The sequence below is a fragment of the Aegilops tauschii genome, chromosome 2 (genome assembly GCF_002575655.3).
Source record: "Aegilops tauschii subsp. strangulata cultivar AL8/78 chromosome 2, Aet v6.0, whole genome shotgun sequence".
In the NCBI taxonomy this organism is placed as follows: Eukaryota; Viridiplantae; Streptophyta; class Magnoliopsida; order Poales; family Poaceae; genus Aegilops; species Aegilops tauschii.
Genome location: NC_053036.3, coordinates 606,775,308 through 606,793,784, shown reverse-complemented (window position 1 = coordinate 606,793,784; position 18,477 = coordinate 606,775,308). Strand labels below are relative to the sequence as shown.

General features: G+C 41.8%; 2 protein-coding genes across 2 annotated transcripts; both read right to left on the bottom strand.

The window, feature by feature from the left end:
* Positions 1–8,214: 8,214 nt before the first annotated feature.
* LOC109746923 (uncharacterized) lies at positions 8,215–9,152 on the bottom strand. Its single transcript, XM_020306019.3, has one exon. The coding sequence runs from the start codon at positions 8,759–8,761 to the stop codon at positions 8,456–8,458; it is 306 nt and encodes a 101-aa protein (XP_020161608.1). The 5' UTR covers positions 8,762–9,152; the 3' UTR covers positions 8,215–8,455.
* A 2,580-nt stretch (positions 9,153–11,732) lies between these two features.
* LOC109746922 (uncharacterized) lies at positions 11,733–12,333 on the bottom strand. The gene has a single exon (XM_020306018.4). It carries the CDS (start codon positions 12,196–12,198, stop codon positions 11,938–11,940), a length of 261 nt encoding a protein of 86 aa, XP_020161607.1. The 5' UTR covers positions 12,199–12,333; the 3' UTR covers positions 11,733–11,937.
* Between the last annotated feature and the right edge of the window lie 6,144 nt (positions 12,334–18,477).

Sequence of the window (18,477 nt, the reverse complement as noted above, 5' to 3'; positions counted from 1 at the left end):
AGACACATCACCGGAACGGGGACTAGGCGGGGAGACATTTATTCCATCTTCAGGGAGCCGTCCCCGTCTCGCCTTCCTCAGCAATACACAAACCCTAACGAAGCTAAAAAAATGGGACAATTGCATTTTTGCCCCTAGTTGGTTCCTATCCACGGTTTCTGCCCTTACTTTTCGAGCTTGCTCAGTTTTGCCCTTACTTTTTCCGCCGTGGTCCCTCGAATGCCCTTTGACCGTTTGACCAAAACTTTGAAAATTCATAACTAATTCATATGAACTCAGAAAAATGCAAATAAGATATCAAAATGTTCAGATAAACTTTACCTTTATGTGCATATCATTTGCATTCAGGACAAAAGCACCCTTTAAACTACCTAAGGTAATTAATGTTATTAACATTATTAAAAATAAAAAGGTATAAACAATATTTTTTTTCATGAATAAAAATTACATGCAAATGTAAGTGATGTTTTCTGAACATCCAGATATCTTATTTTCATTTTTCTGAGTTCATATCATCTTGTTATGAATGTTCTAACGACTTTGACCATTATTTGGAAACTTCATAACAAGTTGATACGAACTCAGAAAAATGCAAATAAGATATCAGGATGTTCAGAAAACATTACCTACATTTGCATGTAATTTTTATTCATAAAAAAATATTGTTTATACCTTTTTATTTTTAATAATGTTAATAACATTAACTACCTCAGGTAGTTTAAACGATGCTTTTGTCCTGAATGCAAATGATATGCACATAAAGGTAATGTTTATTTGAACATTTTGATATCTTATTTGCATTTTTCTGTGTTCATATGAATTAGTTATGAATTTTCAAAGTTTTCGTCAAACGGTCAAAGGGCATTCGAGGGACCTCGACGGAAAAAGCAAGGGCAAAACTGAGCAAGCTCGAAAAGTAAGGGCAAAACCCGTGGGTAGGAACCAACTAGGGGTAAAAATGCAATTGTCCCAAAAAAAAAACTAAAAACAGAGCCCTCTCACCGGCTTGTGTGGGATAAGGTAGTTATGAAACTTTGACCTATGTACCTTGTAGCACGTATTGTTTGTTGACCATAACTCATGAACCCAGTTACCATAGGGAACATATTCATTCTAAATATCTATGAAAAAGATATGTTTCTTTCTCTTGTTTGAAAGAGCTTTTGTGTTGAAAATATTCTTACTATTATTGTATTATCTTATTTATAGTGAAACAAGTTGAGAAGAGGTTGTTAATAAGAGATTGCCCAGGGAAATAGGTAAAAGAAATTTCCATCCAAGATTTAATAACTGATCCATTCTCATCCTCGGTAAAGTCCATCTTATTGTGATAGAAATGAAGAGAAATAAATAAGCTTTAGTTAATGTAATAAATATACCCATTGTCATTTCCAAAATTCCAACTGCTTTATTCATTTGGAAAAAATCAAAAAAGGATATATAGGGAATAGATAAATTCCACCCGCCCAAGTAGAGAACTGTTACAAATAAAGAAGAAACTAATAAATTTAGGTAAGAAACAAGATAAAATAAACCATATTTGATACCGGAATATTCAGTTTGGTAACCTGCTACTAATTCTTCCTCCGCTTCTGGTAAATCAAAGGGTAATCTTTCACATTCTGCCAAAGAAGAAATTAAAAAAACCAGAAAACCTATAGGCTGACGCCAAATATTCCATCCAAAAAAACCGTATTTTGATTGTGCTTCAACTATATCAACTGTACTTGAACTGTTAGATAATCATAGTCGATGATAACATCACAGTTCCCACCGCTATTTCAAAACCGTACATGAAACCTTAGCTTCATACGGCTTCTCTATGATCAGAAAAAGGAAAGGACTGTTTTGTTCCTAGCCCCTGGGGCGTAGATAGAATTAGATAAAATAAAATAAATAGATTTGAAAGTCCTAAATTAGACCAAAGGAATTCCGTCTGCTAGAATAAGAAAAATCGCTTCCGAATTGATCTCATCCTTTATAATATAATGAAAAAATTTCTTTGTTCAGTAATAACTTAATCTTGGAATAAAACACTTGTTACTTGTTATAGGAATTCAATTAATAAATGGAAAGAGTTGGGTATTAGTTCATGAGCAATTCTGCATGAGATCCACTCCGCCACCATGGCCCTAAGGCCACCGAAAACGGGACGGACCGCCGCCGGCGCCGGCGGGAGGCAGACAACCCTAACTTTTTGGGAGGCGACGGCTTGCTAGGTCGCGTACGAGTATCGTATAGAGTTAGACCTCGAAAGGGATCCTGAAAATATTTATATGTAACATACTCTGTCCTCGAAATAACTCTGGTGTTCAGCTAGGGAATGCATCAAGACTCACGTAGCTCCTACTCCCTTCATTCTAAAATATAGTGTGCCCGCGCTTTCCGAGGTCCAACTTTGGCAATAAATTTAACCACCAAGACCGACTGCGGTGGGAGAAAAAATTATATAATTGAAAACTTCTTTTGAATACGAATTCTCTGGTATAATTTTTGCTCCCGTCGCAGTCGGTCTCGTTGGTAAAATTTATTGTCAAAGTTGAACCACGGAAATAGAGAAAGCACTATATTTTAAAACGGAGGGAGTATCTCACAAGTTAGATTCGGTTGTCTGACATGATGATGTTTGTTCTAGGTCCAAATCAGGTGCATTTTGCGTGCATAGGTGAACAAGTCGAGCAACGACGAATACCACCATAAAGATGGTGCTAAGATCGATTGACCAGTCTTATCCGAGATTTCAGTCCGGGAAGCATCAATCAACCTATTATAAAGATGAACTCGACATGTATTAGTTGTAGACTTCGGCATCCTTGAGCTACGTACGATAGGGAGCATGCACTTGGTCACGTGGTCGTTTCCCAGCATATTTATTTCCCCCTGAAGGAGACATTCTGTTCGGCCTTCCAGGGTTTAAGAAGTCGCTCTTTTGCTTTTGGCTCGCCCTTTCGGCGGATATTCAGCCGGGCCTTTCAGCGGCTGGATTAACGAGCTGCTTGGCTCGTTAAGCTCGTGCTTGTTAAGGCTTGGCTCATTAAGCTCGCTAAGATTAACGAGCAGAAAACCTTGCTCGGCTTGGTTTGTTTGAATCTCGTTAAGCTCACGAGCGCTCGTTAATAGATTATAATGTGCTACGTTTTACATAATGAGTGTGTTGGTGTTGTTTTTAAGATGAAATATGATGACTACACAAATAAATGCACTAGTTTGTTACCTTCTATGTTGATTAGATTGAATAGATGAGATGAGGTGCTACAAAAACTTTGTCACGTAAGATAGAAATATGTATCGTGTTGTTACTAACGAGCTTAACGAGCTACTCGTGAAACTCGTTAGCTCGTTCGTTAAGCTTAGCGAGCTGAAATTAATAATTAGCTCTGTTCATTAAAAAGCGAGCTACGAGCTTAACGAGCTGAACTATCAAGCGCTCGTTAAGCTCGCGAGCTACGAGCTTTTAGTCCAGTCTAGCGGAGTGCTCCTATTTAGCGCCTGGGCCGGGTCGGAGGATAAGGGACCTCCGATTTGGCGACGTGCACGTCAGATAAGGCAATTCCTATTTGACGCTTCGGGCGTCGGTACTGCATTTTACAAACGGGCACCTAAAATGCCCTGCGTTCAGCCGACGCATCTGTCTTCTTTTTTCTTCTTTTTTTTTTAATCAACAAAAGAGCCACTCAAGTGTATCGAACCCGTGACCACCTGTATAATTGTAAGCAACACTAACCACAACACAACCTTGAATCATTTTCTTTCTTTTACACTTTCTTTTTTTCTTTTTCCTTTTTCCGTTTCCATTTTTCCTTTTTTTTCTTGATTCGATGAATGTTTTAAAATTCGTAAAAAATTTCTTCAAATTGATGAATTGTTTTTTCTCAATTTTGACGATTTTTTTTTCATATTCAGTGTTTTTTTAAATTCAACAAATATTTTCAAATTGGATAATTCTTTTAAATCCAATGAACTATTTTCAAATTCCATAATTTTTCTAAAAAATCAATGGTTTTTTTTTCAAATTTGATGAACTATTTTAAAAAATGGATGAACTTTTCTTCAAATTTGATGAGATTTTTTACTCAAATTTGTGAATTTTTTTTCAAACTCGATGGACCTTTTTTCCAAATTTGATGAAAGTTTTGTCAAGATTGATGAACTTTTTTCAAGTTAGTGAACTTTTCTAAAAAATGATGAACTTTTGAAAAATCGATGAACCTTTTCAAATTCACGTTTTTCTCCAAATAATTAAAAAATAGAAGTGTTATAGTGGAGTATATTGTACTCCCTCTATACCTAAATATAAGTCCTCTAGGTTTCTCAGTGCAAATTCTGTTACATTACAAAATTCTCCACTTTCCAAAATTACCCTCGTCCACCACCACTCGTTCCTGCAGCCCACTCACTCTCTACATCCACTCCAAATCTCTCTCTCTCTCTCTACATCCAGATTAGTCAGCCACTCCCTCTCCCCGTCTCTTGCCAGTCCCTCTCCTCGTCGCCCCCCTTTTGCTCTCCCCGTCGCCGCCCTCTCCCTCTCCTTGTCACATCACTCTCGCGGCATCTCGTTCCCACTGTCACCCGCATCTCATTCCCACTCCCATGGCATCTCACGGGAGTGAGGCCAGAGGAGTAGGGCGGCAAAGGTGGGGGCGGAGGAGCACGGCGACGGAGGTCAAGGCTAGGCGGAGTGTGGGGAGCGAAGGTGGAAGACGATTTGGAGATGGCCGATTCAAATTAAGTGAGGGTGTTGATGTAATTTCCTTAGTTTTTCACCTGGTCGGAAAATCACTCCAACGACTTTTATTTGGAATCGGTGTGAGTACAATACATATCGCGGCCGCACTTGTTTTTATATAGTTGGCGCTATTCACATTCTCTACAGTTGAGTAGTTGTAGTTTTAGCCGAGCTCGTGTGATAACACAACGGTGTGAGTGTAAATCCTTGCGAGCGCAACTTTTTCAACAATTTTGTTGTGTTGTAGGTTTGTTGTGTTGTGCGGTCATGGGCCGGCCCAACTCGGCGCTGCAGTGAGCGCTAGTTGGCCTCCACGGCGCTATAGGCACGTAATAGGATTTACCATCAAATAAGGAGGAAGATCCTGCTGCCCCCACACACGTTTTTGGGCCGGCCCATGCGCGGGGCAGGACGCCCGTGTTTTTTATCTTGTTTTTTCTTTTGTTTTTTGTGTCAATTTTTTTTAATTAAAATAAATCAGTATTACAGAAAGGTTTTCAGTTTCAAAGAATAGGCATATTTTTTAAAGCAATGTTTGTAAATTCAAAAAATATTCATACAAATGTTCGGGAAAACATGGAAATTTTGTGGATTCAAAAAATGCTCATGGTTTTGAAAACAATGTTCACATATGCCTTAATTTTCACGATTTTGAAAATAAGTTCGGGAAGTTGAAAAATGTTTGTGAATGCAAAAAAGTTTCAATTCCAAAAAAAGTTCTTGATTATTTTTCAAAATCTTCATGATTTATAAAATTGTTCCCAAATTTCAAAAAATATTCATTTTAATAAAAATTCCCATATTTCCAAAGAGTTCATCAATTCAAAAATTGGTCATGATTTCTAAAATATATCCATGCATTTCAAAACAAAGTTTTCCTTAGAAATATAAGAAGATTGAAAATTTCAATAAAATTCCTAACATTCAAAAAAAGTTCGCGAATTCAAAAAATGTAATTTTATAAAATATTTATGTAATAAAAAGGTTTATTAATTAAATATTTTCACGAATCTATGAATTTTTTTGCAAATTTGGACATAGAAGAAAAAACAAAGAAACGGGTTCAGAGAAGGTCCTAGAGCTTCCCAAGACCGGTGGAAAAAACCAGAGTGGGGCGGTCCATATAAAGGATGGGGCGCGGGGAGGTTACGCGGTAGGAACCAACGTATATGTACGCCCCGTGCCCGCGCAAAATGGGTCGTGCATTCATATTGATGAGTGAGGCGGAATCTCGGTCCAACCTTCTGGTACTTAGGCTAGATTGCGTAGATATAATATTTTAATGTAACTTGAATGTTTGTTAGAACAACTTCAAACGATAGATTCGCACCCCTAAAAAACCCGTGATAAATACACGGTCAAAGCATGCTCTAGCGATAGCTCAAAGAAAAAACCGCCGTCTAACAAAAGAGTCAAACAAGCTGAAGAAAACACATGGTAGGCAAATCTCTTTTTCTACCAAAAAGATGGCCCAAATTCAAATTTATTTATTTAGTTTTGATCAAATAAAATACCAAGGAGCAATTTTATGTTTGTACCCTCAAAATTGCAGGTAATTTGTAAATTTTGAAAAACAACAATTGGAATTATTTAGTCAGAAATCACTAGTTTTGTTACAATATTTAAATTTGATTTGAAATTAGTCTGAATCTATTCCAAATCTTTGACGTATAGAATATTTCATTGCTTACTAAATTTACAAAAAACTCGGCGGGAGATAATTTAAATGTGGAAAGTCAGAACATTATAAAAGTAAAAAAACATTTTATGCTGCTTGGTAGTCATAGAAAATCAATCAAACATGGGTAAGCGGGATTTGGTGAGTGAGATCTGGTGACTTGGTTGAAGTGCGCAAAGAAATAAGGGGAGGGAGATCTTTTAGTGCTTGTACTCAAATGTGAATTTGGTGACCTTGTTAGAGTTGGGCATTTGGCAGTTCACTCCCCCACCGAACAAAGTAAATGCATCTGGGTTATCCAATCTGGAGAACTGGAGGACTAGAAGTCCAGAACTAGGAAGGGTGAATGATATGAGCTTGCAACGATCAGTCATTACCCTATGGTTATCCTGCTTCATCCCCAGAGATATTATCGATCCATTATCTTTATAGACAATTGCCTACATGGAAGTAATGTCCGATGGTATCTATATCCTTATCCCTGCAGTCTCGCATATGTCTGGCTTGTACCTCCCCATGATATCATATGAATGTTCTTAAGCATAGTGAATGAATGAATGAAGCTAACATTACCCTCAAAGATAATGTATAAGGAGGTGAGGGGAAGAGCTCACTAGCCATCACACGGGGAACACTGATGCCCCCCGGATCTTAGGTTGATGGCAGATTGAAGAAGCATGAGGTGTAAGAAGAGGAGGAAGGCGTTACAAAGAAGAAGAATTGACAATGCCGACAACTCATCTGGAGGTAAGAATAAGTAGAAGGAAGAATGGAGGGTAAGGAGACGTCAACCGAGAAAGAGAAGTATCTTGGCGGATATTTGCTCTCTATGGAGAGTGAGCGAAGCCCGCGACCTAGTCCATGTTGAATTCTTCACATTTGCCGAGACCATGTCATCTTAAAAAAAGCAATCATTGATTATATATCATAGTTATGTATCAATTTATCTCTTTTCTTTTTATGTGCTTTTGCATTGTCGTGATCCATGTTGGGTTGCTTTTCTTGATAAACAAGCATTGGGCTGCTTGGGTCTCACTCACTGCCTCAGTGTAGAAAGGCATATTGAACAGTGTAGACGGACCAAATATTTCTTCATGATCTTTTTTTTTGCGGTTGATATCTCTTCATGATCTTAAGTACACAACTTAAATATAAAAAATATGTATGACCAAAAACTTGACTTTCTTCTTCTTAGCAGCTTTATGTATGCAAACGATTTTTTAAAAAGCCTCGATGTTCCATTGGAATTATCCAAATAATGAGGATTGACATTTCTTAACTAGCTCCTCATTTATTTCAACATCTCATATCTGAGTAAAAATGAATAAGGGTTCGCAAACTTCCACAAAATCCACAAAGTACTTTCACATATGACGTCAAACAATTTTACTCCCCCTGATCCATATTAATTGAGGTTGCTTTAGTACAACTTTGGTAGTACAAACTACCGAAGTTTAACATATGACCTCAAACTATGAGCTATGCTCCTTCCATGGAGAAGATATACAATGTCAACACATGTATTTATCTGCATTTATTTTCCCATGCAGGTGAAGGATTCAGCAAGATCAGGATTCAAAATGGACTCGGCAAATGTGAAACATGTTCGGACGATGGTCCTTGAATGTGCTTTCTTTTTCTTTTGCTCTGTGCAAATCATATCCCGGAGCTATAGTGTATATGTCTCCAATGTTTTTTATTTGTAGTCTTGTGGACCTTGTGGTTGGATTCTTTCCTATTCCAACCATCTTTCACAAGGAATAAGATCGGTGCAACTGTTTCAAAAAACAATATGAACCCGGCTATGTCCTGATTTAAGCTCCTTTGCACTTCATAAATGAGTACAGATCACAACAAATTCATGAACGCAGCCGACGAGTGCAGGCAAAGAGAAATGGAAGACCCATGTGGCTATGTGCAGGATCCAATTGAAATTCTTATAACTAACCTATACGAGCAAGAAGAGCACCGCCAAAAAAAAGCTCTGAACCAACCTATCAAACCAAGAAGAGCACCGCCAGAATTAAGCAGCTGTTGGCTACGCGACATCAGTAGGAGATGTCGACGAGGGCGATCATGGCGTGCGCGGCGAGCTGCTCACGCGTGCGCCTCTGCGCGCCGCGGAGGGTGGAGTACCTCGGCTCCGGCAGCGGCACCGTCCGGCGGCCGGTGAGGTACGCGCGCAGCTCGGCGTCGTAGTGCGCCGCGGCGGCCATGAGCGTGAGGCAGACGCGCGGCAGGTGGCGGAGCAGCGGCAGCGTGATGTTGAACGGCCAGAGCAGGACCGAGAACTTGAACGCCTGCATGAACCCGCCGACCGCCGGCACGGCCAGGAGCACCACGTGCACCACCATCGCCGATCGACCTCCAGATAACTCTTCCCACCGCCGCGCGCTCCCCGCTACACGGCCGGTCCCTCTGCCCCTGCCATGGCGACGCTCTCGAGGTGGCGCTGCTGGCTAGCTGGTGGTTAGTTACCACGGACCTGACCGGCCGGCCAATAACTAGGATTCCAGAGCGAAGAGCACTGGCTTCGCTTGGAGTTGGAGAAACTAATAATGGCCGGCGATGGCGATCGAGGGATGTTTTATCGTGGAAGGGAATGGACTCAGTTCTACAGTGCCCACGTACTGCCATGTCACAGCTCATGACAGTGCGGCCGGCTGACATTGTCCGCGGCGAATTGAACCAGCGTGACTACAGTCGTTGAGGTGTCACGACGAACGGCCCAGCGGCGGACCGACACATGTCCTCCGCGCGTGGCGCACCGGTCGTTGCTGTAACTTCACAATGAGCCGCCGCGTATGTCTTCTGAGAGATTGCATTACATGTCCAGATGGCGTCCACAGAATACGTACAAAGGTAGGTACTCCAGCCAGTTCTGCGGCGCTGGTAATTCTGTGGAAGCGCTGGTACACGTCCGATTCTGTAGATGGTTCTGTTCACAATCACAACTCGAACCAAAAGAAGAAAGTAGTATGTGGACTGTACCAAAACTGAAAGCAGAATGCTGGTGTGTGGTGTTAAACTAAAGCAGACTGGATTGGGCCGGGACATGTCGTGTCGGCATCCACCTGCCCGGGCCCAAACTCGGTGCCAGTTGGGAGCCTCTGGCCCCACAGGTAAGGTAACTCTAGCGTTCGACAAGGAATCAAGTAGCCGTCGCCTATCGGCATCGGCCGCTGGGCACAAGCTTCCATTTTCTTTTCCTTTTTTACACAAGAACAAATGTGTTCACCTCTTCGGCGTCTAGGTGGAGGTGGAAAAACATGCAGATGGATAAGGTCTTCTCTTGGAGGTTGGGTTAGATTATTCTCGCCACTAGCTAGTGCGTGGAGCTACATGATCGTTGTCGTAGCTAACGTCCAAATCAAGTACATTTCGTGCACACAAGGACACAATTCAAGCGGCAACAGGTACTCTAGAATCTAGATGCTAAGATCGAGTGACGAGCTCGGATATTTATCCGAGACCACGGCCCCACATCACCCACAAAATGGTTTCAGCCCCACAGAGAAGCGTAATACGTACAGCACTGCATTTGATTGTTTTCTTTCGAGAATGCTCTAAATTGATGGCGGATTTCGCTGCCCTGAACCCAACGATCCCGAGCATGGACATAGTCGCGTCCTGGCATATCTTTTGGTCCCTGAAAGGGGCACTGTTTTCGGCCTCTCTGCCTCCGAGGAGCCGCTCTTTGGCCGCCGCGCTGGCCCTTCGGCCGATCTTCGGCTGCCGGACGTTCGATTCATGCATATCCATTGACTGTCGTGGTGATGATCCACTGGTTAGTTGTACGTAGCATGCAGATATGCCTGTTTGTTACCCCAATCATGCATGCAGAGATGGGATCTAGGCAGTGCAACCGTATATAGAGATGTAGCGAAGGGATATAGTCCAATTAACCTAACCTACTACAAATACTACTACAGAATTCTCGCATGGAGCATAGACGGACACAATTATCTTATTTCAGACGGGACTGGTGCCCGCCCTGATTTCCGTAACTGAGGACAAATTGTCCCCTGCATTTTGATCTCTGCCATGGTTGGGGCCAGGCAGAGACGTTGGATCTGGACGAAATGATTGCCGACGCTCATGCCATTGACATGGCGTGCAAGCCAAGGACGACGCCACTGCATAATGCTGGACTCCACGTTACTTCCGAGCCTCTGGAGAATGCCAGGTTTTCACGCACTGATCTCCTTTGATTCAAAGGAATTGCATAGGATTTTTAGAGGATTTGAACCCTTAGGAATTTTTCCTGCGATGCGATGCTCGTTTGATTCGTAGGATTGGCATCCTTAAGAATTTTTCCATAGGATCCATTTGTACTACATTTTAGAGGAAATTTTCCATCCACTCAAACCTCTTTGTAGAATTCCTTTGTTTTTCCCGCGCTATCATATATTCTTTCAAATCATATAGGATACTATGAGACATGTCATCCTATTTCTGCATTTTTTTTTATTCCTTTATTTTGACAATCCTGCGAATCAAAGAGGCCCTGAATGTGGCTATCAGAGGTATCGTTTCTGCTGTTCAGCTATAAGTAGTAGTGCAAGGTTCGCGCAAAAGCTAGAACTGTCGAGAAGGGGTGACTGGTCGTGAAAGATGGACAAATGCCCTTGTCGTTTAACAATCAGTGGTCGCGTGATAGTCGGTTAAGAATGCTAACAACTCACGCCATCATGCTGAGTAGAAAAGTCATCAATCAACAAGAGAAAAATTCTTTTACTTTTAGCCGCCTTCACCGTGACAGATAAGACACTGTACTTTACCTAGTGCATGTACTTATCAGGTGAGGTGGTCAGTATGTTTTGCAGTTTTTTTTGGGGCCCAGATATTTGTAACTTGTAAGTACCACAACAAGCATGATCTACTCCCTCCGTCCCAAGTGTAAAAAACGCTTTTATATTATGGGACGGAGGGAGTACTAGATTAATTGCTTCAAGAATGGTGGTGCAGCTGAGCTGACTCAGCAATGGGCACATACTCCCTCCGTCCGGAAATATTTGTCTTAAAATGGTTGTATCTAGACTTATTTTAGTTATAGATACATCTATTTTCAACTATTTTTAGGACAAGTACTTCCGAACGAAGGGAGTACTTAGCATGATGATTTCGACTGAATATTACTTAATCAGACAGTAGCTAGGATGAGTTGATAAGAAGATGACGTGAAGGAACTGGCACATTTTGGTATGTACTTGGTGTGATCTACCGCGAAGTTTCCTTTGTTCTTTCCAATGCCACCCCGGTCAAACACAAATAAAAGTATTCTGTTCTTGCCATGGAAAAATTCCTGAAGAAATGCTGGAGCAATTGACCAAAGCGAATAATGACGACAGAATCCGTCGGTTTTAGTACTAGAATTCACTCGTATCTACAGATTGAATGTTACTACAACTTACAGCCAACATACACATGTCACGGGACGCTCGGGAACACAATGATCGAACATGCAGCCAGCAAACCTACAAATCAAAATGAAAAAGGAAAAACCGTCCTGCTCCTGCTCCAGCATCTCTCAGTATGCGGAGGCGTCGACTATCGCCTGGCGGTGGAGCTCGTTGTCGTCGTCGTCGCGGCTTCGGGAGCGGCGGCGGGCGTAGGCGCGGCGCAGCCAGGCGACGTGGGAGGCGAGCGCGCTGCAGACGACGATGCAGACCTCCGGCAGGTTGCGCGGGAGCGGCAGCCAGAGGTTGAGCGGCCACAGCAGCGGCGCCGAGACCTGGAACACCTGCACGAAGCCCTTGGCCGCCATGAACGCCAGCAGGTGGATCGCCATCGCCGCCGCCAAGAAGCTAGTAGCTCGACGGATCGTCTCTGGGTGTGCGTGCTGCTGCGGCAAGGAGGAAATGTGTTGGTTCAGAATGGTGCTGCGTCGCTGCCGTGGTGGCGGGGTGGGGCGGGGCGGGAGGTTGCGGCCTTCCCCGGGTGCGAGCGGGAACCACCTTTTTATATTGTTTCTTGTAGCAGTGCCTTGGTAGGACCGACAATTTGGCAAGATTTGGATAACATTGTGACCAGCAACATGACGCCTCGACGTGGCGTTATCCCGTGGGGAGAAGCTGGGTAAAGATGTGACGGCTTCCGGTCAGGTGGGACGGCCAGGGTGACTAGGACGGTCGGCAGGAAAAGTCTCCAAATATTTCCTTTTTTTGCCGTAACTATGTTTAGATTTTTAGATTAGTGCTAGTAGAATTTTTCAAAACCAAGGTCAAAACATTGTATAATTCGTTGATTTTTAAACAGAGTGTCCCCTAATTAATTACGGGAAATCATACATAAATTTACAATCGATACATCTAGAACTAAATGCTCTTGAACTCCTACACAAGCACCGCTCAGCCCGCTCGCCAACGGTGCATTGAACTCAACATGCAGTGCAACATGCATTGGGAAAAAAACCGCAAAAACTTTGTTCATGTTTGTGGGAAAAAATATTTACATCTAGAATGTCAAACATATATCATTAGATTCATCATAATATGTAGTTTCATATTTTATAGATTTGGTATTGTAAATAAAAATAATTTGTTTCTATAAATTTGATCAAAGTTTGCAAAGCTTGATTATTTTTTCAAAAATCTGTACGCACTACATTTTGAAAACGGAACGAGTATAACGGCCACATGTCCTCACCATTGTAGGTGATGGACCTGAACTCCATCTGACGTTGCCGTTTTCTTGTGGATGCATGTGTGGTGGTGCACGTGTGTGTGGGTGCAAGTGCATGCATGCAGGGCAGCAGAGGTAAAGAAGTTTTTTACGGACGCGGAGAAATAGCCAAACTTCGCGAACAGCGGGAGCGTAGGAACACCCCGTGGAAACCGTCGGCGTTGGACGTTTTTTCTGCAAGCGGAGCTTCCTGTGCTGCTGCGGTGGTGCGGCAAGTCAAGCAACAAACGTGACGATTTGTGTGATTGTGTCGCCGTCGTGCTGGTGTGATCTTGCCGGTGGTGGGGCGGGAGGTTGTGGCCTTCCCCGGGTGCTACCTTTTGTTGCGACCTACAAATATTTCAATATATCTGTTGCTTTTTTTTGGATGAGATATTTTTATTTCAAGAAAACATTCAATCTATTCATCTTCAATCATGGCAATACAACGGACATCAGAAGTAATAAAAATTACATTCAGGTCCGTAGACCACCTAGCGACGACTACAAGCACTGAAGCGAGCCAAAGGCGCGCCGCCGTCATCGCCCCTCCCTCGCCAGAGTCGGGCAAAAACTTGTTGTAATAGACAGTCGGGAAGTCGCTATCTTCAAACCAAGATAAGGAACATGGACGTGGTCGTGTCCCGGCATATAATTTGGTTTCTGAATGACACATTGCATTTGGCCTTTTCCGGTCCGAGGAGCTGCTCTTTTGTTCCTACGTTGCCCTTTCGGCTGATCTGCAGCTGCTCGTTTGTCAGGGCCTTCATTCCATGCATGTCCAGTGGCCCTTTAGGCAATCCGCTTCAACTTTTCCGTTAAGATGCAGTACTCCTGTTGCTCACTCATTCGCAGATGGGATCCAAGTAGCACCACCAGAGGTTGATTTCAGTGACGATTACTTTAAACTGAATCTAGCTAGATCGTCACTTCTCTGTAAGTTCGTAGAAACCTATTAGGAAACATGATGGGAGAAAATTATTACTACTACCTTGTTTCCAACGGGACGTACTGATGCCTCCAGTTGCTACATCTGAAAACATGACTGGCCAGGCAGGAACGTTGGCCAGAATGATTGCCGGTGGCAAGACAACGCTCGTGCCATTGGCATTTTCGTACAATAAAGGACGACTGCGCACAATATTGCTGCAATCCACGGTACTCATTTGGAAGAGTATGCCTTATTGCCTTTGGAACCTTTCTTCTTGCGGATATACATCACGATGATGGGCGATAAGTGTTGCTATGGGATAGTGGGATTACTCCATGTTTTTTTATTAATGCCAAACTGGTGGATATTTCATTCATAGTTAAATATATCATACTGTACAAGGCGTTCATCGATTACAATAATGATAACATCTACGTCTACGTAGTAGAGATGATAAAAAGAAATAAGAAACCGGAAAGGTGTGGCTACTCTCGGGTGTACTACGCCCGAGTTTCAAAAACTTGAAAAAAACGCGATCAAACAATCTCGAAAAAATCTGAAACTATGAGACATCAAACTTGATCAAATGTCTGAGCTTCCTGCAAAATTTCAGCCAAAGAAAACATCTGAGGAGCTCTCACAGAAAAAAAACAAAATCACTTCTCAAACAGTGCACAAAACTTTGAAGATTGATTTTGTCTTTTTTGATGAGAGCTCCTCTGATGTTGTTTCTGGCTGACATTTGCCAGTTAGCTCGAACATTTGATCAAGTTTGATGTCTCAAAGTTACAGATTTTTCGAGTTAGTTTGATCATGTTTTTTCCAAATTTTTGAAACTCGGGTGTAGTACACCCGAGAGTATAAAATCCAGTCTCGAAAGAAACACCATGGATAATAAAATTAAACTGCATCATCACAGACAGATGGCTAACACAGGTACGATGATCTTTCTATCTCATGCATGGGGCTTGCTCTGCCTTAATTAAATTCTTCCTGCGTCTAAGTCTGCCTGAAGTTCCTCCTCCCATGCCTTGGTATCTTCCAATTCAACGAGGATGTCATTGTCAACCTCGACATAGCCCTTCTTGAGGTACTCGCTGCGGACCCAGGCTTGGAATTTCGGGAAACGCTCCCGAACCTGATAAGTCACGCGCGCCTCCACGTTGAGGTCTATCATCTCCTCGTCCATCTCCTCTTCCGGCGACGGAATCAAGTCAGGGTTCCGTCGCTTCAGGTCCACGATGCCGATGGGGAGACGGTCGTTATCCTGATCCCGGGCGATGATCCGATGGATCTCCTCCTGCGGCAGCCGGCCCTTCTTCTTTGCAGGAACCTCCTCCTCATCGCCCTTGGCAGCCGCCGCTCCCTGCGCCGCCGCCTTACTCCTGGTGATGCGGACAGACTCCTCCGCCTTTCGCTTGGTGGTGCACGACCTCAGTGCGCTCTTCTCCATTGGAGCATGGTGGCGCCGCGTCAGCACATACTCATCGCCGCCGGACACTGCTGCCTGCGCCGCCCTCTTGGATCCGCTCCTGGTGGTGCGCACCTTCGACGAACCCTCCTCGCCTGCCATCGCTCTCTTGCGCCTCAATTCACCACACCGCGGGATCTGGGGGTTGGGCGGGGGTCTAGGTTATTAGATCAAGCAATGCAATCTACATTCACGGAAAGTGTGGTAAGGCCGGTTGCCTTGCACTGCCCGTTATCCCCGGGGTATTGGTTATCATTGTGTCATTTCGTTGTTGTAGCCTCCCAGGCCAAACGATACACACAATGGTGACGTACGGGAAATTTTACAAGAATTAACGAACTAACCTTCTCCCCTCACTAATCTCTCCATCCTGATTTTCAGTGTGGGCCCGTTTCATCTTAACAACCAATCAATACACCCCACCTCAGCCTAGCCCGTAAAACTCATGCAAAACCCCCGTAGATGTAGCTGTGCTCGTTAACAATACACACAATTAACCCTAAAAAAAATACACACAATTATGCTATATTTTGTTCTAGGTTTTACATGATATTGACCGAACGTTCGGTCCGGGGAAGGGCCAGAACGAATGACTCGTTCGGCACAAGGAGACCATCGATCAAACGATTCTCTCGTTCGGGACGAAATCGTTCAATGAAAAATCCCTCCAGCCCGAGCGACCCCGGCGGCATGATCTAGAAAACGCCTAACAACCCAATTTGCTGGGCCTCTTCAATAGACGTAAATGAAAAGCACAGAAAAATAGAAAATAGACAAAAGAAAAACAACTAAAAAGTAAAAAAGACAAACAGAAAATAAATATGCCATGAACCTGAACTAAAATTTTCCATGGTCACATAAAAATAGTAAGTTTGCCATGTTGCAAAAAGAAAGAAAAATTGCCAAGGTCCTAAGACCATGTATTAATGGCGAGAGATCAATAAAGTGTGCCATGGTGGGCAAAAGTGGTGTAAATTTGCCACGATGGACACGGGGTGCTTGCCGTAATGGTTACATTACATGCAAAAAAAAAAGTGTGAAAAAAAGTTTGTGATGATGGAAAAATTTAGTGACATTTTTGCCATGATGCCAAAAATGATGTAAAATCAGCATGCTACACACAAACTAATTTTCATGATGCTCAAAATAAGAAAGCACCAAACAAAAATTGCCATTGATCAGCAAAAGCGTTATATTGTCGTGAGAAAGAATGAATTTCCTATGAGCAGTAGACTAAAATCTGCCATCATACATGAAACTAAAATTGCCGTAATCTATGAACTAAATTTGCCATCATCAGTTACTAAAGTTGCCATGATCTATAAACTAAACTTCCATTGTGAATTACTAAAATTTACCATGATACATGAACTAAATTTGCTATGGTTCATTATTTAAAAATTTGCCATGGTAAACTACTAAAAAATGCCATGGGAAATTACTAAATTTGCCATGGTGAATTAGTAAAATCTGCCATGATACACGAACTAACGTTTTCCATGGTACATAATAATAAAACTGGACGTTGATAACTGCCAAATGTTTCTGTCGGGGCAGGTGCCGCGTTTGGTACAATACCTCACCCCCAACGAATGATTTCGTTCGGGAGGAGAAGCCCCCCAGTGCGAACGCCTCCCCAGCCCCTAATAGCCCAAAAAGTGAAACAAAAATCCCAACAGCAAATAATAGAAGAAAAAACCCAGATTTTGCTTTTTTCTGTGACAAAAAAGCCCAGTTTTTTTCCTTTGTTAAGTAAAAATAAAAATATGCCATCAACATTCAAACGCAGAAAATTGCCATGGGTAAACAAGAATATATTTTAACAATAACCCCAAAAAGGAAAAAGTCATGGCAATTTCCATCATACAAACAAAATTATTTGCAATGGCAGATTCGAAGCAAAAAATCTAATCGTATTTTTAATTAAATTTACAAATATTGTATGCAAAAATCGCCGTTTGTGAAAAAACACAAAAATATGAAAAAAGATGAACAAGAAAAACGCCTTGAGCAAAATCATATTAAAATTTGCATATATTTGACATGGCGAAAAAAGTAAAATTTTACTAGCCATCACAAAATAAGAAATAATTTGCTGTGAACTATTAAAGTATAATTTACATGTATGTAAAAGTAAAATTTTCATGACAATATTGGTGATTTTTGCATGGCAATAAATGTAAATTTTGCAGGGCAAATAAAAAGTGAAACTAGTCATGGCAACAAAAATTAAATATTTCCATGTTAATAAAGGTAAATTAGTCATGGCAAATAAAAAGTAAAACTTGCCATATCAATAAAAGTTAAATGTTGCCATGGGGATTTAGGTAAATTAGCCATGTTAATAAAGGTAAATTAGCCATGGCAAATAAATAGTAAAACTTGCCATGGCAATAAAAGATAAATATTGCGATGGGGATTTAGGTAAATTTGCCATGTTAATAAAGGTAAATTAGCCATGGGAAATAAATAGTAAAACTTGCCATGGCAATAAAATTTAAATATTGCGATGGGGATTTATGCAGATTTGACATGTTAATAAAGGTAAATTAGCCATGGCAATAAAAGTTAAATATTGCCATGGGAATTTAGGAAAATTTTCCATGTTAATAAAGGTAAATTTGCTATTGCAAATAAATAGTAAAAGTTGCCATGGCAAAAAAGTTAAATATTGCCAAGGGGATTTAGGTAAATTTGCCATGCTAATATAGGTCAAATAAATAGTAAAACTTGCCACGGAAATACTTGCCATTTTTCGTTGTTTTGGACAATTTAAGGAATTACCGCGGCAAAATGCAATGGTTTAGAAGGCAAAATTAGAACCGCTGATAGCTTTGTAGTGGCAATTATATGAAAATTAACATGGCAAAGTGTACTGAATACTTTTGCCATGTGAAACATATCATAATTTGCATGCATCAAAACTTAAGTCACCATGGGAAACACATCATAATTTGCCATCGGTTTTAGAAGTTATGTGCTCCGTATGAGTGAAAATTGATTGG

What these genes read in the sequence shown, in the direction of transcription:
- LOC109746922 (XM_020306018.4), bottom strand. Translation starts at nt 12,198, where the DNA reads ATGGCGATCCACCTGCTGGCGTTCATGGCGGCCAAGGGCTTCGTGCAG.
- LOC109746923 (XM_020306019.3), bottom strand. Translation starts at nt 8,761, where the DNA reads ATGGTGGTGCACGTGGTGCTCCTGGCCGTGCCGGCGGTCGGCGGGTTC.